At 37.9% G+C, this 25,668-nt stretch overlaps 3 protein-coding genes across 3 annotated transcripts; 1 reads left to right on the top strand and 2 right to left on the bottom strand.

Moving 5' to 3' along the window:
- Nucleotides 1-567: 567 nt before the first annotated feature.
- Nucleotides 568-4,659, bottom strand: LOC103957260 (protein TIME FOR COFFEE). The gene is made up of 9 exons (XM_048586679.1): nt 4,346-4,659; nt 4,092-4,228; nt 3,837-3,999; nt 3,415-3,655; nt 3,214-3,277; nt 3,034-3,114; nt 2,755-2,932; nt 2,354-2,724; nt 568-2,273 (listed from the first exon to the last, which is right to left on the bottom strand). Exons 1-9 carry the CDS (start codon nt 4,611-4,613, stop codon nt 861-863), a joined length of 2,916 nt encoding a protein of 971 aa, XP_048442636.1. The 5' UTR covers nt 4,614-4,659; the 3' UTR covers nt 568-860.
- Nucleotides 4,660-10,364: 5,705 nt separating this feature from the next.
- Nucleotides 10,365-13,872, bottom strand: LOC103957258 (ribosome-recycling factor, chloroplastic-like). The gene is made up of 11 exons (XM_009369396.3): nt 13,590-13,872; nt 13,217-13,373; nt 12,847-12,916; nt 12,618-12,713; nt 12,404-12,501; nt 11,926-12,037; nt 11,613-11,654; nt 11,226-11,282; nt 11,065-11,115; nt 10,739-10,795; nt 10,365-10,590 (listed from the first exon to the last, which is right to left on the bottom strand). The coding sequence occupies exons 1-11, from the start codon at nt 13,855-13,857 to the stop codon at nt 10,573-10,575; spliced, it is 1,026 nt and encodes a 341-aa protein (XP_009367671.2). The 5' UTR covers nt 13,858-13,872; the 3' UTR covers nt 10,365-10,572.
- A 9,808-nt stretch (nt 13,873-23,680) lies between these two features.
- On the top strand, nt 23,681-25,377 carry LOC103957236 (probable inactive patatin-like protein 9). Its single transcript, XM_048586893.1, has 2 exons — nt 23,681-24,890; nt 24,975-25,377. The coding sequence occupies exons 1-2, from the start codon at nt 23,964-23,966 to the stop codon at nt 25,206-25,208; spliced, it is 1,161 nt and encodes a 386-aa protein (XP_048442850.1). The 5' UTR covers nt 23,681-23,963; the 3' UTR covers nt 25,209-25,377.
- The last annotated feature ends 291 nt before the right edge of the window (nt 25,378-25,668 follow it).

The following is a 25,668-nucleotide window of genomic DNA, read 5'->3' on the forward strand; positions in this document are numbered from 1 at the left end:
TGCACGCTTCACTGGCCTTCCAGACTTCCAAAGTATAAGACGATGACCATGGTGTCCTTCAAAGTATAAGCACACTCCCACCCATTCCTCCTCCAGCACGTCAGCCCCTACTATGCCACCGCCGCCACCTGGACTGTAGCCTCCGGCGCGGCCATAGTCGTGAGAAGTAATACCGCTAATAGTTAAGTACTTTCGCCATTCTTAGGGGCCTTTAGCGCAATGGTAGTCCTTTAAGTCCATGTTATCCATGTGGACTGCCTTTGCGGTACATTTCATTGCAATAGTTGCGTGCATCTGCAGGTGTTCACGCTGATGAGAACGACATAAAGAATTTTCTGAGCGAGAATTCTCTTTTTCATTTTGTTCTCAGCAAACTGAAGACTTTTCACACGAGCTTTTCAATTTATTTTGTAGAATTTAAGGTTATGTTTAACCTTAAGGTATGTTAATTAAATTCTGGCAGTTGACAGAAAGGAGGTGGGAAGCATAGAGTAAGCTCCTATGCCGATCGCTTCTGGAGAATCGGATTAAGTTGTTCCATCATTTAATTAGAGCTAGTAAGTTTGGTTTATTCTTGAAATGCAAGTCCATTCAAGCATGTTGGACAAAATTACAAGCAATAATATACAAAAATAGCTAAAAAAAAGGGATAAAATTGCTGTTCATAATTTTGTACAGAAAAAGAATTTCAGTCCATAACTAGAGTTATTGAACTTAAACAAGTTTTCGTGATTCGAGACAGCGCACTGCCGGAGCTGGACCATCCTTTTCGGGATCAAAAATTAGAACCGGGAGATGGGGAATATTGTTGACTGTGAGACTTGCAGAGCAAGCAATTAGCAGAGTCACAGCATTTGCTGCTAGAACTTGAGTTCAGAAATGTGGCTGGGACACGTGCTCAAGATTGATGGCAAGTTCCTCCCACAGGCAGGGGAGGAGATTGGGCCATTACCGCTCGGCGAAGAATTCTCGGTTTGGTGTGACTGTAATGCAGAGATTGATGAAGAGTGGTGGTTAGTGAGTCTCTGTTGTCCTTGTGGTGCTGAGGCTGATTTCAGGTTTCCACCGAAAGATATCTGAGTCCGACCTTGTGAACCTCTTCTTTGTTGCAGGGGAGAAGTCATGGCTCTTGAGTTTTTCAACTGAGAAGATTGGTGATGACTATTGCATTGCATTAGAGCTTTGGAGGAAACTGGGGCGCTTTTCGGGACCTTGGCAGCAATAGCGGGTTGCTGCTTTTGCAACAGATGTGGGTTCTGCGGCTGAAACTGGAACAGGTTCTGCTGTTGAGAACTCGATGACATGAAGTTGAGAGTTCTCGATGAATTGTCGAAAACAAGGGTCTGCCTCTGCACAGTACCTGATGAAGACTTCCCAGAAGCAGCTCTTAACCCATCATCAGCGTTGTTCGAACCACCATCAGTCTTCCTTTGGGATATTTGGTGGTGGTGGTGATTCTTTTGCTGCCCAGCTTGAGGTGCTGGTGTGATTTTATACCCTTGCTGGGCCGTATCTGGGAGGCTTTGAAATATTGCAGGATTTTGTGCCATGGATGAAAAGTTCAAGCATGAACCCGAGCCGTTATTTCCAGTGACGGAGGAAAATGACATGCCATATGCCTTAGAGGGGATGAGCTCAACTCCACCCTTTAAGCCCTGTTTCTGTGATTGCTCAACGTGGTTTCCATTGCCACCACCACCGCCACCGCCACCCATTGTCACATAAGGCATCAGGGTAAAGTTGACGGGTTGAAATGGAACCGAAAAATTCTGCCCATAAACACTGTTCTGAGCATGAGAGGCAGCAGGTGATGCGGCATTCTCCATGTTCATTTCACCTGGGGATACATGTTGCTTTTGTGAGGTAAAACAATTGTTGCTACTAAATTGTATTTCCCTCGGTTTATGGGACTCTTGTTGCCTGTGAGAAGGTGATGAATTTGCGTTTTGATGGGACGGTTGGACTTGATGCTGCTGAACATAGGAAGGGTGAAACATTTGATTTGAAATGAAAGGCGCGTTGATTAAAGGCAATGCTTGAGCAGGGTTTCCTCCTCCAAACACTGGTGGTGTTTGTATATGAGCTGAAATGGGGTATTGGTAGCCATTAAAATTCACTGAAGAACTCTCCAGAGGTCTAGCAGCTAAATGGCTAGAGAGTGCTGCATTGTTTGTTGATTGTGCAAATTCCAACACAACGGATTTACTACTGGTTGGTGCAACTGCTGCTTGATGTTCAACCCGAGGAAGTGCGGAAATATGTCCATGCTGCAACTAAGAAAGAGCAGTGATAAAACACTACTTACAGAAGTTGATTTACATCCACTCAACCGAAATTGTTAAAGAATGCATACCATTTGGTAACCAGCATAGGCTGGCTGTGGAGTTTGCTGAACTGAAAGCTGCAATTTATGTGATGTTTCTACGACATTCCCAGCCTCGGAACTTCTATCTTTTCCACTATCACTTAGAAACTTCGGCGCAGCCTGCTTCTTTTTCTGCGAGTGTCGAAGATTCGGACCCAAGAAGCTTCCCAGCAATGGGATGTCTGGCTTGGTGCCACATTGAGGAACAGAACCAGTTGCTGCTGGCCAGAAATTGTTTGTCTGTGCAACCTTCTGATGCAAGTGAATGTTGTGAGCAATGTGACGGTGGGTTGCGCATCTCTTTCGCGGCTGCTGAGGCAGAAGGGAATCGGAAGGCTGCAATTTGCACAACAGCAAAATTCAGACCTAAAGTTCAAGAAGAAATCAACAGAAAAAGGAAAGTTTCGACATAGCGAAAAGACTGGAAACATGTAATCTGGTAGTGGATTTCCTGCTACTATCTTGATTTGGATTCTCATTTACCTTCTTCTCTTCCTGCTTTTCTACCACAACTTCCTCCAGAAATATTTCCACTTTCTCTTCATTCTTTACCAAAACTTCGATCTTCTGCATAAAAAACATGACGAAAGGGTCATGAAACTGAAAGAACTAAAAGCGAAATGGTTGTCAAATGAGCCCTAAAGAATTCAGCGGGTGAGTTCGCTTACCATATCTACATCTTGGGTCGGAGGTATAGGATCAGATACGGAATCTGCAAAGTCGTCATCCTGGTCCATAGGAGGAGGAGCCTGCTCGAAAATCAGCCACAATGCATCAGTGAAACGGAGATAACAAGAAGCATTCCACAAAATGCAACCAAATCGAAAACCCGAGAAACAAGAACTCACCATCAGATCAAATTCAAATCTTCCCTCCTCTCTCTTCCTCTTATGCTCCAACCCAGTTGAAATCCTGACAATTTCCACCCATCAAAACACAGAACTAATTAGATTTCGTTTTCGGGTTTACCGAATCATTCAGATATTTCGATGACAGATATCAATCAAACTAGAAAAAGAGAAACAAGGCAAAGATTTTTTTATGCTCACGCTTTTGTCCCTTTCGAATCTTCACACGAAAACTCCCCTTTTGTGGTGATGATGCTCTTTTCTTCCACGTATGGATTTTCGGCTTTCTCCTCGTGCGGGTCCATTGACCCTGATGCACCTTCAGAGCAAGCTTCAATCTTTTCTGGCTGGTCACTTTCTTCGACTTCAACTCCTTCACCAGCTGAGCTGCTTTGAACCGCCATTGAAGCACTTCCATCCTCCGCTTTCTTCTCCTCGGAATCTGCAAAAGCAAACAGACGGATAAAAATCATTAGACTCAGACATGGCGTAGTCATATTGACTCGAGCGGATGCGCATCCCTTTGCACTCGCGTTCGAGTACGCAGCTCGCAGATTAGATTAGTTTAAAGTAGAATATCGCGCTTGTATCAAAAATAAAAAACAGGAAACCGTCGCTAATACCATTTCTATCTTCAGTTTCGAACTTAGAAGTTTTTGAATTCTGGGTTTGCTTCATAAGGTCATAGAGAACCTCAGCGATCTCAATCTCAATGTCCTCTTCTTCTTCTACAGGCCCTGAAGATTTCGAAGATTTCGGAAACTGAATCTTGGGTCCATTTCGTTTCTGCAACATATGAATTCATAAGCTCAAAAATCTCAAAACTTTCCAAAAACTTTCTTCAAAAATCATTTTTTGATAACATAGTACTAACTGACCATCGTCTTCCTCGATGAAACGTTTGAGAAAGAAAGCGACGCAGCTTTAAAGCTCAGCTGCTGAAGACTCTGTTCTTCCTCCCCAACTCCTCCATAACTCCCAGAAGAGAAATTTTCATGCGACCTCTTTCCAGCAGCTGCAAAAAGAGAGATCAAATTTAAAACGAAATCCAAAAACAGAGCAAACCCAAAACAGAGAGAGACAGAGAGAGAGAGACAGAGAGATTATCAATTGCATTTGGATGTTGTTATACCTGAGCGAGCCTTTCTGGGAACTACAACTCCGATCACTTCACGGGCAGCCTTTAGCGGCGGCGGAGCTTGGTGGTCGGAGAAACCCAAGCTCTCTTCTGTGCTGTCTTGATCTTGATCTCCTCTTCTGTACCTCCTGTGTTTTTTGCTCTGCTCTCTCATGATTCTCTTCTGGTTTTTGCTTGCTGCCATGGTTGGCCTTCTTGTTCCTCTGATTCTCTCCATGTTCATGTAATTCTTAGCTGCTTCTTCTCCCTTCTCGCAAATCATCAAAACTCACAAAATGGAAGACAGAAACTCTCTCTCTCTCTCTCTCTCAACTATGCAGATAGATACAAAAATGCCCCATGCATTGAGAATTGCAAGTATCATTCTATTTGATATCATGTCTTTCGGATTCGACGGTCACTCTTTTGTAATTATTAACTCGTTGATTGTTGGATAAAAGAATTTTTTATATATATCCAAAACACAAGATGGCAGCTTTGTGTATGACATGTCATAATATATACGAATAACATAATTGACACGTCTTATTTTAGATTATATTTTTTTCAATACCCTCTACTTTTTTTTGCACATTTGAGTTTGATACGTCTTGATGTAGTCATATTATCTAGAGTAGATGTAGTTTTTTGTGCAGTTGCGATTAATTTAAAATAGCTTATTACCATCTCGAGTTGAAATTGTGGTATGTCCTGATGCTAGTGATGAAAGTAGCTAATATCTCTCTAAACTTTTACTTACAAAAAAAAAAAAAAATAGCTTATTGCTTGTGTAAAAGAAAAAAAAAACTTATTGATTAACAAAGGGTTCACAGTTCAAAAAATTAAGGGCAAAAACTTGCACCTGAGATTCCAAATTTGGTTCCTCTTCTGATAATTTAAAATAACAGAAACACTTTACTATTTTTTTATTTTTATTTTTGAAAATGCAGACCAACGCAAAATATTAGTTTAACGACAAGCTAGAAAAAATAATATAATAAAGTACAATTAAGTATCATAATTCTATATTGGCTGCACACGTTAGTGCTTTTTTATTTTAAATTAATAGCTTTAGTCTTTCTTTTGTTTAATTAATAAAGAAAAGAGTACTAAACCAAAAAGCATGGGAAAAACTTATAACTTAGTCTTTCTTTTGTTTAAATTAAAAAATAGTACTAAAACAAAAAGTATGCTTCTAGGAAAACTAATAACTTAGTATTTCTTTTGTTTAATTAAGAAAAAAAAAAGGATTACTAAAACAAAAAGCATGCTTCTAGTAAATAGGATACTTTATGGATCTCTTCCATTCAGATTCTTCAATTATGTCCATTCAACCGAAGATCAAACTGTCATGAATTAATTAACCTTCTTTTTTGGTTTTTTATGTTCATCTTCTTCCGTCTTCTCCCTATATCTCTCTCTCCAACTCTTTTCTCTCTTTATTTGGGAGGACTTGGTTCCAGTTTTGAGCAACCAAAGGCTGAAAGACTATGGTGTGAGCGTGGTGGGTCGGCAATTAGAGTCAGCACCTATCGTACAATGCAGAGAATTGAAGGACTAGTTGTGAGCAACTGAAGGCCGAAAGACGATGGTGTGGAAGTGATGGGTCGGCAGTCGGAGCCAGCACCTATCATAGAACGCAGAAAATTTAAAGATCCAAAGAGAATCCCGACCACTAAGAAAAACTAATAATTTAGTCTTCCTTTTGTTTAATTAAGAAAAAAAATAAAGAGTACTAAAACAAAAAGCATGCTTCTAATAAAAACTAAAGAAAGGAATCCATCCCACTTGCCCAATACTTGGAAAAGTCATATTTTATTTCGTTTTGATTTTTTTTTTCATATAAGAAAGAATGAAAGAGAAACAAGGCTTTGTTTAATTCATAACAATAAGGTAATACTAAAGCAAAGTTTGTTAATCCGTAATTAATTGCATGCATAAGTTTGTATTACTATTATTATAATAAGCCGCACGTCTCCAAAGATTATTGGTGGGATCCGAGCTGTCAATTCGCAGCTAGTGTCTTGAGAATTTGAAAAATGTTATTTTAATCATGATCATACAAATAAATGAGCGTAATATTTTTTTCAATTTCAATAAGTTCAGGGGAGGGGAGGCTATCTCATTTCAAAATTAAGGCATGCTACAAGTTTCTTTTGAGGACTTAGAGAAAGGGTTTTAATATGTAAGTCTTAGTCCGGAATTATCATTAGTAGGACTCGAACTAGTCTTTGATTTAACAAAGAGAACGATCTTTACGAACTCAACTAACATTTATTGACATACATAATATTTTCAATGCACCATATATAAACGAAGTTAGATTATGAAATTATGTTGTAGAGCACACTAAAATATATGATTGACATCATATTAGCTTACTAATTGGTTTTATTATACCAAATTTTAATGTAATTTGACTTCAACTATCTTCCATTAATTTATTAACATGTATTAATATTATTGTACAACTTAAACATTATTATAAATTATTTAGTGGGAAAGAACATTGTATTTAGAAGGTTAAGACAAGATGATCCATCCACCCTAGTGGCGCTTTATTAATAAAACGAAATATAAAATAATACAATATTTGAATAATCAGATCCAAAGTGCAAGCTGTTCGGATCGACAGAAGTCTTAGTTTTGTGTGGAAGGAATTGTTTTTTGTTAAAGGTAATGAGTTAAAAATAAGCACCTCACAGCTTCCAATCAAAATCTAAAAAAATGTTTACCTTAAATAAATAAGAATCACACAACCAGTCGTGGAGGTCAAAGCGAAAGAATAGGATCCTATTCGGATTTTTTTGTGAGGATCTCATATATTATTTCATCATGTTCGTTCATTTATCATCTTGTTATCAAAATTATTTTTAATTTTTTAGTTCTTTCCACAAAGATTATGTCTACCAAAAATCACTTAAATTTAAAATCATATGACTGTTGTATTAAGGATTTTCAATTGTTTTATAGAACCGTATTAGTTTATTTTCTTTACTACAAATAAATATCTTAATGATTTTTTATTTGTCTAATTTTGTGCAAGGATGATATATTAATGATGTTGTAAAAGATAAACGGTTAGATTATTAAAATACATTACAGAGTAAGCATCACAAAAATATGTTTTAAAAATTATATGAAAAAAGTAGTATCACGGATCAGTTTCCAATAAAATATGATTTTTTAAACAAAATTTGGTGGAGAAATCATCAACTCACGGTTGGCTTAGGGTTTGAAGGAGACTGGATACATTATTTGTTTTTTCAGCTGAGATCGAGAAGAACTCCGGACAAATATTCAAAGTTCAAAAGTTTGTTTGCAAAAAATATGCATACTTTGCGTTTCATCTTCCAAAGAAACATGCGACTGCAACATTATTTTCAATTTGTTAATGGCATGCACATATAAATTTAATCAAAATCACTTTCATCAGTTTTTTAATTCGAGCGGTAGTTTAATCTAATTTAATCTAAACTATTGATAAATGGGTTCAAATTAAGTGTAGAGGAAGAGACACGTTGCTTAATGAACTTGGCTACATGCCGTACTTTCATTTTGGTTGTCTTTTTAATGATTAAATGGGAGATGATTTCTACAAACCTTCTATTCTCTTTTGCACGCCTAATTTGTTTTTATCTGTTGGTTTTCTTTAATTTATTTGATTTAATGATAAAAAACAAACATGAGTTATGAGGTATGCATGAGAGAAAAATGGTGTGTTGGAATCAACTCTATTTGCAACATAATAGGGTTCGTATAAAAATGTTTTTTAAAATAACTGAAAGCGTTTTTGGTGAAAGTAATTTTGAAACCAATTTTTAGTAAAAATGCAAGTAAATCCTGAAAATACACTTGAAGTGCTTTTGGAACCCAAAAACATTTCTTCTAAAAGTGTTGTCAATTACTTTAAAAGTATTTCCAAACGAATCCTTAGTTGTCATAAAAACGTATCACAGAGAAAATAACTTTTTGTAGTGTGGGTTGATGAAAGTGGGCCAAAAATAGTAGTTCTTGGGATTAATATCCGAAAAGAGGGTTGTGAGTTATGATGAAGATAACTTATCTTTCTTTTGCATTTATGCGCACATTTAAAAAGACTCACTTAAACTCAAAAAAGCAATCAACATATAGGTGATGCCCCTAAAATGGTGATTTGCCAATTGTATGTTAGAAAAGTCATGAATAATAGAAGAAAATTAGGTATGGAATCAACTACCCCGTAATCAATCTAACTTTTGGTTTTTCAAGTACTAAGTTACTAATTTGGAATGTAAGATTGACGTAATTTTTTATCGTAAACGCAAGAGAAGTCATGAACCGGAGATATTTGTACTTCCTAATAGAATTATCATCCTTTGTTAGTCGAAAAGTTTTGAAAAAGCACAATGCCGCAATGGGATGATAGGAGCAAATTCTTCGGTGTAACTGGAAGTAGGGCAGATGTACATTGAGACCAAAGTCCTAAAAATATCTATGTAAAGATAGTCTGAGGACTCTTCGAACGTTTAGAACAGGTCATTTTTGTGCCTAATAAGCGTTTGATGTAATGCATGTTAAGTATATCTCGACATGTTGTATCAACAGCACTCAACATATTTTGTTGATATCACTCATTAAATTGCTTTGGCATATGTTGTATTTATTGACATGTGCGCAACATAGTTTGGTTGACGACAACAAGCCCGCCAAGTGTTCAACAAAACGCATCACATAATAAACTAATTTTTTTTTTTTTTTACGCTTTGTTTCTATCTAAAAAAATTGTACTTTAACACCCTCAAAATTCAAATCATGAATTCACACTGAAAGTATATCTATCTGTCTATATTTTTCGCGTGACGAGAAAAAAACAGTATATTGTACAGCAAAATATCTAGATGATGGGACCAAATCACCAAATACCTTTTCCTTTTTCTTCTTTATGTATTGGATGGTAGGGTAGGATTGGGTTTGTGGGTTTCTAGAGTAGCGTGGTTTCTCAAGACAGAACGATGGGACAAATGCCATGTTATCTCAAACGAAAGATCCTTCGGAGGGAAACTTCGGAAGGTTATCTCAGTAAGACAACTCTCACTCCAGCATAAAATCGGATGAGATCAAAATATAGAGGTCTTGTATCTTCGAAAGCGTTGACGTACAAAAGATGTGGTCAACATGCCCTTACACCGAAGAAGTTGAGGTTCCAAATAGCTTAACCTCTTATAAGTCCATGCATGGTTCATATTCTCATCAATGTGGAATTCATTCTTAACACGTCCCTTCACGTGTGATGGATTTTTAAGCCTAATACATGAACAACACAACACAACAAAGTGACACAGAGAGCGTGTGGCCGCTCCTCCCATCAATGTGGAATTCATTCTCAACACGCCCCCTCACGTGTGGTGGATTATCAAACCTAACACGTGAACAATACAATACAACAGGATGACATGGAGCGCGTTTGGCCGTTTGGCCTCACACATGGAACAACATCATAGACAGAGCCAATGAAGGCTCACTGGGGTTAGATGCCCCCACTCAAGTAATTCGTTTGTTTAGTTGCAGACTATAATTATATAATATACACGATTTATCTTTAAAGAAATACATGTATCTAATATCTAACATACATTCATTCTACTTATACTCCATATCATCATGTACTTATATTTTTCTCATCACTTTGCCACTTTCCACCACTATATTGAAATTTTTGTAACATTGGAATTGTGATACGTCATTATTTGAAATCATCCTTAATATCATATTGCGTATAACCATACTATAATAAGGTTTTCTTAGTTATTTTCGGTTGCCCCCATTAGAGGAAATTTCTGACTTTGTCCCTGAACAACCTGATCTGATATCATGAAGAAATTGAGGTTCCACCGTAAAACTAATTGGCAATATGGAGAGTAATTCAACCTCTTATAAGCCCATGCAATGACCTTCCTCTCATCAATGTGGGACTCATTCTCAACATACACAAGTATCTCTTCCTTTTCATGAAGTCATAAAGGAAGTGAATAGACTAATTTGAACTTCCGAGTGAAGTGTGAAATTTGAAAGCCTTCCAAATGAACATTGCATATATTTTTCACATAATATTGAAACAAAATGTCTGGTTATCACAAGAAGGTGCTTTCTAAGGAGGAGGTATAAACAGCACTGGAAGTTCCCGCACGGGATAGAGGAACACCTAAAAAGGTTTCGAGATAGAAGCTCAACCATTTACATCATCAGTACATGGACAATCACTACACCTTCAGCAATTCCTGAAACACAGTTGTAATTTCCGTTAAACTTCGAGAATGACACCAAATGACTTAGGTTAACATAAGAATCAGCGTTAATGTACTAGTATTAGGCTGCAGGTAGTGCAGATATTCGCAAACATAGCAGATTATTAAATGGAGGTATTACCTTCTCTTTTTGTTTGAATATGGCATCAAGCTTCTTCACATACTCATCTGTCAATTTCTGCATAAAGGAAATACGTAAACACCGTATATTTCAGTAACTGTTCTAAAATAAACTGCTGAAGTCCAATGGTGCTTGAAATGATAATGTTAGAAAAGATATATCTTCTACTGTAACCTTTGAAATGAAACCTAACCAATCATGAAACAAGAAATAGGTGCCGGAAATATCCCGAAGAGATGTCAAAGAAACCAATCAGTCAGTTGGTTTCTTTGTCACCAGGCAAACCGCGATACCTAATGGTGAAAGATAAAAAACCTATAAATTACCTGCAAATCACTTGATAAGTCCTTTACATTATCTTCAGAGAGCTTTTTTGCCTTTAGGAAACGAATGTTGATGGTAATCAGTAAAAGTAGAATGGTGGGGACAAAAAAGCAAATGCTGGGAAGTGAGAAAGAAAGAGAAGTTGTGGGGTTGGGCTTCAAACCTTCTCAAGTTTTTCAAGAGTTTTTAGAGCATCCCTTCTTATGTTCCTCAATGCCACCTACAACGATTGAGTAATAGGTATTTCAGAAGAACAAGATCAACTGCTTTGAAGTTTAAATGAATGAAATGTTAACGCTTATCAAAGACGGCATTTCTAAAATGCAGTATATGCTCTGTGCCTTTACTTCAACATGGTGCCATGATGACACCTCGCCATGAACAACGGAAAGGAAAGGGAACTGGGGTTGGGGATCAGTTATGTAGTATATCAATTTGTATGATTTGGTTAAGCATATACAAAAGTCTCAAAACATTAAATACTATTCACAAACTAGCAAAGGAGAGTTTTATCCAACTATTAGCCAAGGATGATACGGTATGTCTGTACCTTTCCCTCTTCGGTCTGTTTTGCCACAATTTTTGACAATTCCTGCATTGGAAAAAAGGAAAAAGGAAACACATATTAAAGAAAATGACTGATTATTTGCATCCTCAGAAACAGAATATTTCCGTATCCTTATATATATATCAGAATTTCTGTATCCTTCATTTATGATCACCAAGGTATAAAAAAAATTCCTATCCAATAAATTATCTTACTAGTTATTACATCTCAGTACATGTGCGTTGGCCAATACAATAGGAAGAGCTGAAAAGCCCTTAGGTCAGTTATGTAATGAACTCAAAGAATGAGAACACACCTTCCTTCTCTCTGATGTAAGTTGAGGTAGGGTTAACCGAATTACTTCTCCATCATTATTTGGAGTCAAACCAAGATCAGAGCTAACGATGGCCTTCTCTATAGCCTTTAAGCTGAAAAAAGGGGTTGCACCATTTAGAAAAAAGACTACTAATCGACACGATCAGTTGATATCAAGCTCTTTACAGCTGACCAGAATCCCTATTTCGTTTAGGTTATCAAAGATTTAAAAGAGAAGGCAGTAAATTTCACAGGTAAAATCCTAAACACCTCCTCACGGAGAAGCGCTCGCCCACCAGCTAGCATTTTCAGCCGGGTCTTACGTTAGTTTATAATGTGCCTTCCTCCTCTCATTTTGGATAGATTTAACAGTGGCTATCCCAAAGCAGACATGTGTCTATTCCAGGACTGTGAATGCAGCATGGCGCACTGATCTTATATGACCATTACTAATTTCATACCTTCAGTTTATGAAATACCTGGATTTGTCGTATGGCTGAACCAAGAAGGAACTTGCGTCAGGAGAACTGATATTAGCAATGGTCTTCAAGCCAACTGGGCTTCCATAGTATTCAACCTAAAAATGTATTGAGTTATAACTAATCTAAGAGAAAAAATATCACTACCGAGTTCTCAATCTGCACAAAAATGAACTGCAAAAGTAGCTAGACAACCCCCTAAATTAATTCATACCTCAATCTTATCCAGCATGGCCGGGCTTGCCCTCCCTGTCCTAATAGAATTGAAATTGGATCGTACCGTTTCAAGAGTCCTTTCCATCCTTCCTTCCTGAAATACAGCTAACATACTCAATACAAGTTTGTTCTTCCTTACTCCACCAAAAAATCCAAAGAGCCTTAAATCTCTCCAACCTAAGTGCATACTGCATGTTTTAATGAAACGATATCATAATCAAACTTACAGCATCTTTCTTTATCAAAGACTTCTCCGCTTCTATTTCTTCGATAGTAGCAGCCCTTACAATTCCAGCTCTGGATATAAGAAAGATATTAGAAGGCAAATCAACCCACCACACAACCAATAACTCATCACAATTCAATTATTTAGAGTGGCGCACCACGCAACCCAAGTTCTCACTGCATTATCAAATTGCTTGGATAACATCAGCATATATGCAGTGTCAAACAACAGAGTCGTGTCACTTTAAGTATATTGTTGTTGCACGATAAGTCAACAAATGCAATATAACCCAATTTTCAGTCCCTTACAAAGTTACAAACAACAACAATAACAAGCCAGAGTATTAATTCTGTGGCACAAATAAAACTTGCCTCTTTTGGAACAATTGCTTCTTCACAACAATGGCATTGCCCGAAAGCCTTGCAGCACCATCCTGAGACCCCACATAGTTAGCAGACGAGCTCCATGAGCACGCATTAACAGTTCTAGGCTGGCATTTCTTACACGCCGACCCTCCACCAAAAGAATCTGCAAAAATCTCAACTTTTACAGCATTTAGCATGCGAAAACAAAAATACCCATCAAACAAAACCGAATTACAAACTCAACCCAATTAGTTATGCAGGATTACAGTTCTGAATTCCAAAAGGGTACCTTTGAAATTTGCAAGCAAGTAATAAAGATCATCAATTTACCGGTAATAAGCATGCAATGAATGTAAATATTGCTTGATGGGTTACGTACCTCGAATGGAAAGGAGGGTTTTGGGAGGGTTTTGCTTGGGCTGGAGGACGAAGCGGACAGGGGTTGCAGGAGAGAAGTGGGTCGCCATGAAAGCCGAAAGCTTTTGTTCTGAGTAAAGCTTCTGGGGCTGAGACAGATAACAGTAAAGTAGTGACTGTGATACAAGTAGAAAATGGTCTGAGCCTGTGAAGGATGACAAGGAAGGAACACTGAGGAGGGGAGGAGGGAACTTCTCGGGGTTGTGGATAAGAATTTTGGCCTTCGCCATTTTAATTTTGGGATTTGTTTGTATTCTCGGATTAGATAATCCAAAGACGGGATGGAGATACCCTGCACTTGTGCGGGAATATATAGTTACCAGTAACCAAACCACGGAGCTTCCTTTACTTTTTTTTTTTTTTTTTTTTTTTTTTCTCCAAGAAAACTAATGAAAACGGTTTGAAAACTTTGAATTTTAATGATAAGAACAAAATAAAATATAAATTGAATAGTACCAGGATTGACTTTTTAGTGTAAAAATATGATTTTTCGTTAAAGTAAACAGTACCGTGGGCTTTTCGTTAAAACTCCTTTTTTTTTTTTCATATTAAGCATTAGAGATGTAATGACACACCCCGATCGAGATCAGGGCATACTGGCCATCACGTGGAAGTGACGTAACCATGTGCACAGTACGAAAGCTAATAAAATAATAATAAAAATAGTACGAATAAATAAAAACCAGTTTTACACAAAGTAAAAACAAATATGTGCAAGCGTAAGTGTGAACACAAGGTTCAGAGCGCGAAGACCTAATGCAGTCCGGGAGAAAACGACACTACAAAAGCACACCCGAAGGTAGTCCTACACTGGTGATCGTCTGTCAGATATGCTGGGGAATTCCTCGGGAAGCCACCAAACGTGCTAGCCAACTAGAACCTGGAGGGGCGCAAAACAAAATTGTGAGTGGGCAAAAACAAAGCTTTTCAAAAACCATTTCATAAACAAGTTCTAACCCCTCGCCGTAAAACCTATATACTTCCCAGAAAATATAATATACATATATGTAAATCATGCTCCGAAATATGCCAAGTCAAATGTCTCTAAATAGAATGCAAGTGCTCAGGAACATCAAGTCAAAGCTATATAATCTGTCAGCCGGAGTCACCTAACGTGACATGTACGGCTGAATCTAGAGCTCAAATCTCCATCTAACTAACTATACATGCACACGAGTCGGAACCACCTAACGTGGTCTGTACGACAAGCCTAGGTGTAATATAAGTACGCTCAAGTGCTACGATCACGTGAAGGTTGGGCGAATAATCGCAGGTCACCTACGAGTCGGAATCACCTAAAGTGGTCTGTACGACAGGATTGTGCACCTAACTTGGATCCAAGATGAGCGTGTGGTGCGGGAGGTGAACATCACGTGAAGGACTGTGCCCAACTCTGGGCGGGAGCACTAACATCGGGGGTGCAGGTTATGAGCTCTCTATGCATCTCAAATCACTACTGAACGTAAACATAAATCATAACTCACCTGACACTTACTTGTGCGTCCGCAGCACCAAACATATATATAAACATATGCGATTCATAATGCGTAAATCAATGACAAAGTATATGCATGGCATATAAACAAATAAACGTTTCATTTAACTTTCTAGGAAAAGTATAAGTATATAGGTATATGCGGAAAACCAAAAGCCCACTCACTGATATCTGGAAGGGTCGTAACCCCCTTGCCTCGAGTGACCACGCTCGTCCTCGGGATAGGTCTCACCTATATGCGAAACAACTATAAAAACGTTAATTTTAAAACACATAACCAACCTTATGAAATAACTTCTCATACAATGCTCAAATTGGGTGTATGAATACACCAATGTGATCTACTCAACCTCAGGAACATCCCCATAATTTTAGAAAAAAATTTCACCGTCGCACGCACCCCCACGCGCAGGCACGTGCCTGGCACGCTGACGGCGTCAGTTAACGCCGTCAGGAATATTCCGTCGTCTTCTCCGGCGCCATCGTCGGCGCCGGAAAACCGGGAAATTTTCAAATCGTGATATCTTCTTCGTTTTTCAACCAAATTTCACAAAATTGATACCAAAATGAAGCTTACAACGAGAGGAACAAATCCATACCACTTTCAAGTGCTAAAATACACGGAATCTCGCCGGGAAAACACCACCAACTCCAGCCAACCTCGAAACTCACGATCCCAACGTCCAAAACCTTCAAACGAACCACCCCGAGCCTCCTAAGGACCTCACCATGCTTCTTACGAGCTTGAAATTCCCAAAAACACAAGAATTAACGTGTGCATGAACAGTGACAAACATCGGGTATCCCGAGTTCGACGTGAAAACGAAGGTATCCTTACCTGAAATGAGTATGGTTAGACTTCTACGGACCTCACGAGCATGAATATGTACTTTGTTTCTTCGATCTGTGAAGATTACAAGGGTTTTGGGGTATGTCCGTACAAATGGGATAGAAAATGGGGAAGGGAAATGGCACGGGACAGGTGCAGGGACAGGGAAAGGGTGAAGGAAATGTGTGGGGGAAAGTGTGTGGTGCAAAACCAGCCACACCAAGCTCAAAACAACCATACAACGTAAAAATCATGCTAGGGGCAAAATCGTCATTTCACGCGTACGTTTTAAAATTTTCCGGAATGGGCTGTCACATGTAATTTTCACGCAATGTTTTTAGTTCTCGTTAGAAAGTATTTTTAAAATAATTAAAAGCATTTTAAGTGATTTTTAAAAGAAGCATCATATATTTTTTAAGAGAATAACTAAAAGTGTTTTTTCAAAATTCACTTAGATTTTTAGTAAGAATTGGTTTTAAAAATACTTTTATTTATTTTAAAATCAATTTCAAATGAGCACTTAGTTTTTCACATATATTTTATTTCTAACTTTTTGATAAAATAAATTAAACGAACTCAACGATCCTGATAAATAGGAATGCCAAGTAGATAAAAAAAGTGTGTTTTTATTATTTTACTAAGCAGCTTCGCTCCTAATGTAGGGCATACACACAAATTGAAGGAAAGTAAATAAAAAAGATTTTTTTTCGACAAAAAAAAATAATTTTTTAACTATGCGTAAAAGGATAAAAACAAATGAAATGAGTAAAAACAATTTTTTTAACACACGTTATTATCTACAGATTCTACACTAAATGAAAAATGGGCAGGCTTAGCCACACAATGTGTTAACAATAATATGGTTTAAACTCGCCTTTGGTGAAAATCAAATGTATGATCTCTTACTTATAAGTAAAGATGAATATCACTAAGCCATAATACGAAGTAGCAAATAAAAACTTTTTTGGCATCCCATAGATCAAGGCACTTTTCATTGCACAATTGAAAAAACGTCCCTAGTAATAATTTAATTGCAGTCTAGACCTCTAATTTTATCATGACGCTCCAATCAATTTAATCAAATGATATTTCCCCCTAATAACGAATTAATTACCTTTTTGAAAGTTAATTAGCATCACTCTTTAAACATCTATCCCATCTTGTATTTGCTCCTCACAATCTCATTCAACATTTAATCCATACGTATAATTATCTAGCTATTATTTATCTCAAGAAACAAAAGTTCTCTGTGGCCATGGCGGCTTGGCCTAAGAGCTCGTTGGTTTTTTTTATGGCGATGGCTTTGGGTGGAGTCTGTTTTGGTGCCCAATACATTGCTGACAACTCCCATGGGTGGACACAAAGGCCGTTTTAGTTACAAGGCTTAGTCGTGCTCTAAAGCATTTTGTTGTCAAAGACTATATCGGTGACTTTTTCTGATCTATGCTTATTTTAATTTACAGAAATGATTTTAGCACTACAAAATAATCATCATGCACGTAGTAGCTTTGTTGAGTTGGTTTTCTTTAACACGCATTGTAAAATTGCATGCACAATTTCTAAGTATGAAGCAGGATGTTATACAAATGGAAGCAAAACATTTCAAAAAATGCAAGACAAAACATCCAACGGTTACCTTTCACTCTAGCAAAGATCATGATGTGTGTATAGAGTGAAAACGCTACTGGCAACTTCTTCTACACTTCAAGTATCCCCAGACACTGCGACTAGCTCGAGCCCGAGCCCTAGTCCATCTACCTTGAGTCCCAGTCTGCCCGCCTCAAGCCTGAGCCCTAGTACATCCATCTCAAGCCTGAGTCTTAGTACTTATTTGGTACTCAAGCCCGAGTCTTAGTATTTGTTTGGTACTGAAGTGCTTTTATAAAAATGTGAGTATCAAAAAAAGTAAGCACTTAAAAATAGCTTACTTTCACAGTTTTGAATGAAAAAAAAACTGAAAACGTGAAGCAGCAAAACTGAGCTTATTCTCACAGTACAGTATAAGTCGTTCTTTTTCAAAACACAGAATACCAAATCAGCCCCTAGTCCATCGTACTTAAGTCAAAGCTCTATTAAGTCCGAGCACAATCCCTTCGAACCCGAGGCCACTCCCTCGGGTCCGAGCCCAACCCGTCCAAGATACGGTCCAAGCCCTACCCGAAGCCGTCGCCCAAGACCGAGCCCTTTTCCAAACCACGGCCCAATTCCAAGGCATACTCCAGCCCATCCTAGGGCTCATCCACCACCAAACCCAGCCCCAATTTTCAAGCTCAATCCTCCTCCTTTTCTTCCGGTAGTGGCAAACCCCACTTCAAAAAGCTACCGTACACAAGGATGGCCGAGCTCCATCTGTCCATTCATCCGAAGGGCTACCTATCATGCAAGTTCTGATGGCTGTGGCGGTTCTTGCCTACATTGCTTAATATTAAAGAAAAATTAATAAAAATAGTTTAAAAATTTTAAATTTTAATGATAAAAATAAAATAAAATATAAAATGAATAGTACCTAAATTGACTTTTTATTGTAAAAATGTGGTTTTTTTTTAAAGTAAACAGTACCGGGAGTTTTTTTTAAAGTTCCTGAAGATTAATTTATGAAAAATACTTTCTTTTCATTTAAATATTAGGTTCGATTTTAGTGTTAATATCTCCTACCCCAACATTTGCTTGGTGTTTATTAGTAAGTCATTTGCCTGCTGTTTCATATATCAATAACAAAGTATCTATGTACTTAATCTTACCGACGTCGTTCCGGTTTATTAGATATTGTCCTTGGCAGTCTTCAATTAATCTTGATGCGGCATAAACCAAGTATCAAATATCATATTGATATTGTCGATTAGATACATTAATGTTGTTTATTTAGACCGATCTTACAATAATAGACGATTCAATCCCAACTCGAACCTATAAATAAATAAAAATTTAGAAGAAACTTCCTAAACAAATTAACTTACCAAACATCTTAGCAAAAAAACAAACAAACCAAATACGTTTTCCAAACATGCTCACATGATGATAAGCCCTAAAAGCCCCTTAAGACTTGACTGAGAAGTAAAGGCAGCCAATTCTATGCCACTAAAGCTTCATGCCATTGAATGGTCCCGAAAGCGATTAGAAAATGAACTAGGATCTACAAGATTCGACTTTGATCCGTCTATGAACCTTGGTTCACACTCTACGTATCTTATTCTTTCAAGCTTTCTCGAGTCACCCTAACGTAACGGCTAAGAGAATTTGGCTAACGTTAGCTCGTCATCGGGTCCAGTGAAGTGGATTCCTTTATTTACTATATATATCATAGTAACACTCGATGCTTTGCCATGGGGATAACGCCTAGATAGGTGGGGGAGATGCGGTGAATCAATCAGTATTAGCTAAGGAAAGCATTCGAGAAGAGAGGAAATATGTCTTTATAGGAAATTTATCTTTATAGGGAGCCTATTTCCAAATATGCTCACATAATGATAAGCCCTAAAAGCCCCTTAAGACTTGACTGAGAAGTAATTGTTACAATTTTCACGCCTATGATGGTGATACTGTTGGGTAAGAAAAAAATGATTAGTTGTTGAAGAATGGTCCAATCCATGTAACCCATTTTTCAGTGGAACGCATTGTTTAAAAAAAATGATTAGTGGTTGAAGAATGGTCCATGTAACCCATTTTTTTTAGTGGAGTTTTGGGCCTTTCGGCAGTTCAATGAGAAATCTACACATTTTCATGCTTACGTTTACAGAAGGAAGATCAGTTGATGGTTTGGCTTCGACACGGTTGTCCACTCTTTTGGAGACTAATATGACTTACAAAGACATTTTAACCTCCCTTTAGTGACTATCGCGTTATTCACCCGCATCAAAAATCGAACTCAAGAGGTGCCATGTAGAATATGGATTTGAAATTCATTTCCAACTATTGGCCCACCCTGTGGTGGTTACATATTTTCATGCTTAAAATATAGCATATTTAGAAAAAAAGTAAGAGAACTATTGACACCATAAAAAGTGAAAAATTACACTGTTGACAATGCATGAACTTTTTGTAGTGTTAATAACAACTTACAAAAGTAATATGATAATTTTTGTGGTGTTACATAATGTTTTATGTGAATTTGATTTCCATATATGAAAATAAAAACTCATACACCTTAATGTAACACTGAAGGTTACTTTTTTTTTTTTTTTTTTTTAGAGAGCATGTAACACTGAATTAATATACGAGAATCAGGATGCCTAAGTTTGATTTAAATTTACATAGGTGTTGTGACGTTAATAGACTTACGCCACCATATTACACTCGGCTTGAACTCATATCCACGACTCAAATTTTCTAGTTCATTGTGAGTCCGAGACCAAGAATTTACATTAATTAAATTCAAAATTTTCGACACACTATGAAATGACTAAAGGATTTTACGAGATAGAAACGGAGTTGAAATTGCTATGAAATTTCCAACAAAATTCAGAGGGATGTATTTTCTACGTATGATAGAGGGAAATCACTTTGCTTTGCTGGTTCAATGAACGTCGTGACCAAACGTTTCTTGTATCATTCAGAAATGAATGCAGAATAGTAATTGAGATGGGACTTTAACACTAAGAAATGGTGTGTGTTTGGCTGCGTGGTTGTGTATCCTGCCATGGATACACCCTGTGATCAGAGACAGTCTGTGTTTTGGCAGGTTTACAGATATTCACAGCAGAGATTTTAAAGTAGGAGTTGAGATCCTCTCTATTGTTCCAAGATAAAGGATTAGTAAATTCAGACGGCACAAATTAAATTTAACGGTCTTCATTAACTCAAATCTAAGATTCTGATTTTTCTCTTGAACAATTCGGACTTCTCGTTTTTAGGCTTTGGGCGGTGAGGTTTGAAGAGAATATCAGCTCGTCAAGTAGTACACTGGGGTACAAATTAACTCAGCATGCTTAGTTTAATGCATCACTTAATTATGCTAATCAATATTTTTTACCAGTATCATCAGATCATCAGTTAAGATTCAACCGACTAATAAACCTGCAATTATAGTAATATATAGCACATTAGATCAAGTGGAACGGTATCCAATGTTGCTAACTTTAACTTGGCTTGGTAGTTTATATGTTAATTGCCTTTTTGGCAAGAGATCGGGGTGTGTGAGTCACTCGACGAGAGAGAAAAATACAAATCATGGAAGAGACAAATAAGTGAAGAAATATATAACCGGTTACAAGTTAGATTTTTTGTCGAAAATTGAGATAGACTAACAGAGAATAAGAAAACCCTAATACGTTTGCAAGGGAAAGAATGCATAGCTTCCTGATAGTCTGAGAGTGTAAGTCTGTTTGCTTGTCTACCGAACACATTTTTTACTCCAGCAATACTCTAACCTATTATGAATAATGGAGATCATGGTTCGATTTAAGCGCATAAATAGAGCACATTGTTCTAATAAACTTATTTATGCATATTGCATATATATGTTAGGTCAGTTAATCATGAATTCTTGTAAATGAGTTTTGATTACTTGTACTTTAAGATTCTCAACTGTAATATTTAGGACTCCTACCACTCATAAACTTGTGTATTACAACATACACATTGTGAATCAATGAGATAAAGAGTCATAATTTCTGCATAGTATCAATTGTCCTTCCCCTATCATGCTCATCAATTGTTGCTTTCCTACTACCAATCCCGCCCCGTAAACGAGCGACTTTATTGTGTAATTGAGCATTGAAAATCTCTCATTGATATATTTCTCATCAAGTGATTTCTCATATAATGTGAGAGTGAAAACTATCTTATAACTTGATTTATTGTGTAATTGAGCATTGAAAATCTCTCATTGATATATTTCTCATCACGTGATTTGTCAAATAATATGAGAGTGAAAACTATCTTATAACTTGATTAATCATATAATGTGAGATAAAAAAAATAAAAATAAAAAGTATACAACAAGAGATATGCAGGTTGTTTTCGTTTCGTACCATAAGAGGTTTTTGAGTGTGACTAGAACATAGAACGGCATGCCGCATATTATTATACAATTGGAGTGATAATTTTTCTTTGAAAAAAAAAAAAAAAAAAAATTTCCCTTCAATTGTATAATGACATATAATGTACCGTCCGTCGGCACGCTGAAAAATTTCTCGTAAACGATATTGCAATGATAAATTTTATCATAGATTCTTAAAAGAACATAAAGAAAAACATGAAAAAGTAAGCTTGATTTGTTTAGTGTTTAGTTGAGTTAATTAACATGGTGTTGGTTCCATGGTGTTTCCTTCCTCACTTTGGCATCTGATTTGTTAGACAATCTAAGCAGAATATTCTGAATAGAAAACCAAAACTCGTAAAAAATTAAGTAAAAAAAGAGAGAGTTGACGAGCGGCAGCTGAGCCGGCTAACAAGCCGAGGTTCGCGCCTTCCCGTAACCCAAAGTTTACACGCGCATTTGCACGTGCAAGGACATCACACACGATTTTTGTAAAATCTCTATTAATTAATGAATTTTTTTTTTCTCAACCAAAAGAGAATGAAAAAATTACTTAGTTTTTTATTACACAAAAAATATGATAGACAATAATGTAATTTCACAGGTTCAAATTTTACTATTTTTTATTGAAATCTTACCTATAAACGATGTTAAAATATCTCTAATATTAAAAAAATAAAAAATAAAAATCTCCCACTCCTTCCACATTCTCTCTCTCTCTCTCTTCCTCTCTCTTTATCATTTTCTACAAAAATATGTTCATACACATAAAATATGTAGGCAAATGTATCTTCTGCTTCTTCAAAGACAAGTTGTAGTCCCGTAAATTCTTAAGCCAAGTCGTCTAGGATCTTGAACTAGTACAAGTAAACATGAAAATTTGCACACATCTACAACACGTGATGCGTTTTGAAGACATTTCTATAACAAAGATTGGCGTGGGCACATCCAGACGAAAAATGACGTATGTTTGTTACGTTGATAGAGATTTCATGTTCGATTTGTATTTGCTCACACCCGTAACGGTTAAAAAGAAAATAATAGACATGTACATAGACGGAGCCACCTTATGCCTAGTGGGGGCTAAGTTTTTTGGCAGAAGAAAAATGTGCATAGTTATTTTTATAGAGAGAGATATTTGATGGTATATGTAATGAAGTTGTCATGCAACGCTTTCAAAACATAAAAGCACATCGATAGGGTATTGTAATATGTTGTATGAAAAACCTTATGCATTAGTATAAGTGTGTTTTGTTTAGTAAATTCTTAAGCTTTTTAATTTTTGACTATGTTATTTGAGGATACCCCCCTAATTCATACAAATCTTTGACTCCATCCATGGACATGTATCATTTTTCTCTTTTTATGCACCCCTCTAACGATTGACTAACGGATGTATGACATTGTAACGAATTTGTATGTTAATGCATAGCATTACAATATTCAAAATAAGGTATAAATTTAGGAAAAGGATCCTCGCCGGATCCTTTTCATGGGGATCCTAGGGATCCCGATTGTGACCGTTCATCGTACATCGTGCTATCAGTTTTCGTTAGGTAATATTTATATTTAATTTTAAAGTTTAAATTTTGAAACGATTTTTTACCGCACGATATACGATAAACGGTCATGTTCATAGTATCCCTAGAATCCGCCGGATCCTTTTCCATAAATTTACCATGCGATTCAAACTTCAAGGAATTTTGCCCAAAATGAAACATACAGAAGCGAAACGTGACAAGAAGGAAGGGGCTTGCGTCCCGCGTATATAAAGCCAAGGTCCTTCCCAAACAAGCCGTCCCACTCTCACACTCCCCAGTCTCCCCACTCCCACTGTTTCTGCTCTTAACTCTCCAACTGCCCCAAAAACCACTTGGTTTTCCATTTTCTAGAGAGAGAAAAACGAGAAGAGAGAGAAAGAAAAAGAGACGAGCAATTTTCCGCCATTAAAGCTTCTCGGTAACAAAGCGTGAACACTATCACTCTAATACTCACAACGCTTTCACTTTTCGCAAAGCATTCAGATAATCACAAAATGGAGCTGAGCAAGGTGACCTTAGAGATCTTCACGAAGCTGGAGCAGAAGTGGCTCTCCCACTGCGAAACCGCCAAGAAGACTCGGATTCTTAGCATCGACGGCGGAGGCACAACCGGCATTGTCGCCGGAGCCGCCTTGATCCACCTCGAGGATCAGATCCGGCTCAAAACCGGAGATTCCCATGCTCAAATCGCCGATTACTTCGACCTCGTCACCGGCACCGGCATCGGTGCCGTCCTCGCCGCCATGCTCGTCGCCGATGACGGCTCCGGCCGCCCTCTCTTCACCGCTAGAGATGCTGTGAACTCGGTTTCCCAGAAGAATGCTGACTTGTTCAAATTGAGGGTCGGTGGAGTGTTCCACCGGCGCCGGATGTTTTCCGGTGGGAGCATGGAGAAGGCGTTGACGGAGCTTCTGACGAGGGAGGACGGGAAGGTTCTGACGCTCAAGGACACGTGTAAGCCTCTCCTGGTTCCCTGCTACGACATGAAGAGCTCCGCCCCGTTCGTGTTCTCCCGAGCCGACGCGTCCGAGTCGGCGAGTTTCGACTTCGAGCTGTGGAAAGTCTGCCGCGCCACGTCATCGACTCCGGGCGTGTTCAAGCCGTTCAGCCTGAGATCCGTGGACGGAAAGACTTCGTGCTCGGCCGTGGACGGCGGTCTTGTGATGAACAACCCGACGGCGGCGGCTGTTACGCACGTGCTCAACAACAAGCGCGACTTCCCCTCCGTCAATGGCGTCGAGGACCTGCTAGTTTTGTCGTTAGGTAACGGCCCGCTGAGCGGAGAGAAGGCGGGGCGGGGTAACGGAAAGTGCTCGCCGCCGTCGGTGGTTGACATTGTGCTCGACGGAGTTTCCGAGACCATTGACCAGATGATGGGGAACGCCTTCTGTTATAACCGCGCTGATTACGTCAGAATTCAGGTATATAATTAAGGGAACTTAAATTAATTTTATCTGGATTAATTAAACTTTAATTTACGGGATGATTGACGGCGTTTGTTGCAGGCGTTCGGATTGGGGAGCGAAGGGGTTGCGTGCCAGCGATCGGAGGGGGAAGCGGCGGTGTTGAAGGAGAGAGGGGTCGAGTCGTTACCGTTTGGCGGGAAGCGGTTATTGACGGAGACAAACGGAGAGAGAATCGAGGGTTTCGTGCAACGACTCGTGGCTTGTGGAAGAAGCAGTCTGCCACCTAGTCCCTGCAAGGATTCCACCGTTAGCCCTGTCGTTAACGGGCGTTAGTTAGAATTTGGTCTCTTTTTTTTTTTTCCTGTAATTTTTCTTTTTTTGGTAGTTTTTCTGCAAGATGTAATTTGTAACCAATCTCAGGTTCACCGTAGCAACAGTAGCAGCTAATAATAACCCCTTGTGCATCTTTAATTATTCAACTAGACGTGCACAATTATGTTTTCTTTTTCGCTAAGGACAATGTAGGGCTTACTTAGAAGTGTTTTTAAAATTACTAAAAACATTGGGAATTATTATCAGCACTTCAAAAATCTCATTTGGTACTCCAAATTTTCCACAATTAGAAAGAAAAATACATTTGTGAGGAGTGTAGAATGAGATTTTTGGAGTACTAATAACAATTCCCAAAACGTTTTTAAATAAAATATTTTTGAATTTCAAAAGCAATTGAAGCATATGATTATTCCAGGAAGTACTTCGAGTGTTTTTCAGGATTCCCTTGCGTTTTTATGAA

This window comes from the organism of the source record quoted next, unplaced genomic scaffold (assembly GCF_019419815.1).
Source record: "Pyrus x bretschneideri cultivar Hongxiangsu unplaced genomic scaffold, Pyrus_bretschneideri_v1 Contig25, whole genome shotgun sequence".
NCBI lineage: Eukaryota > Viridiplantae > Streptophyta > Magnoliopsida > Rosales > Rosaceae > Pyrus > Pyrus x bretschneideri.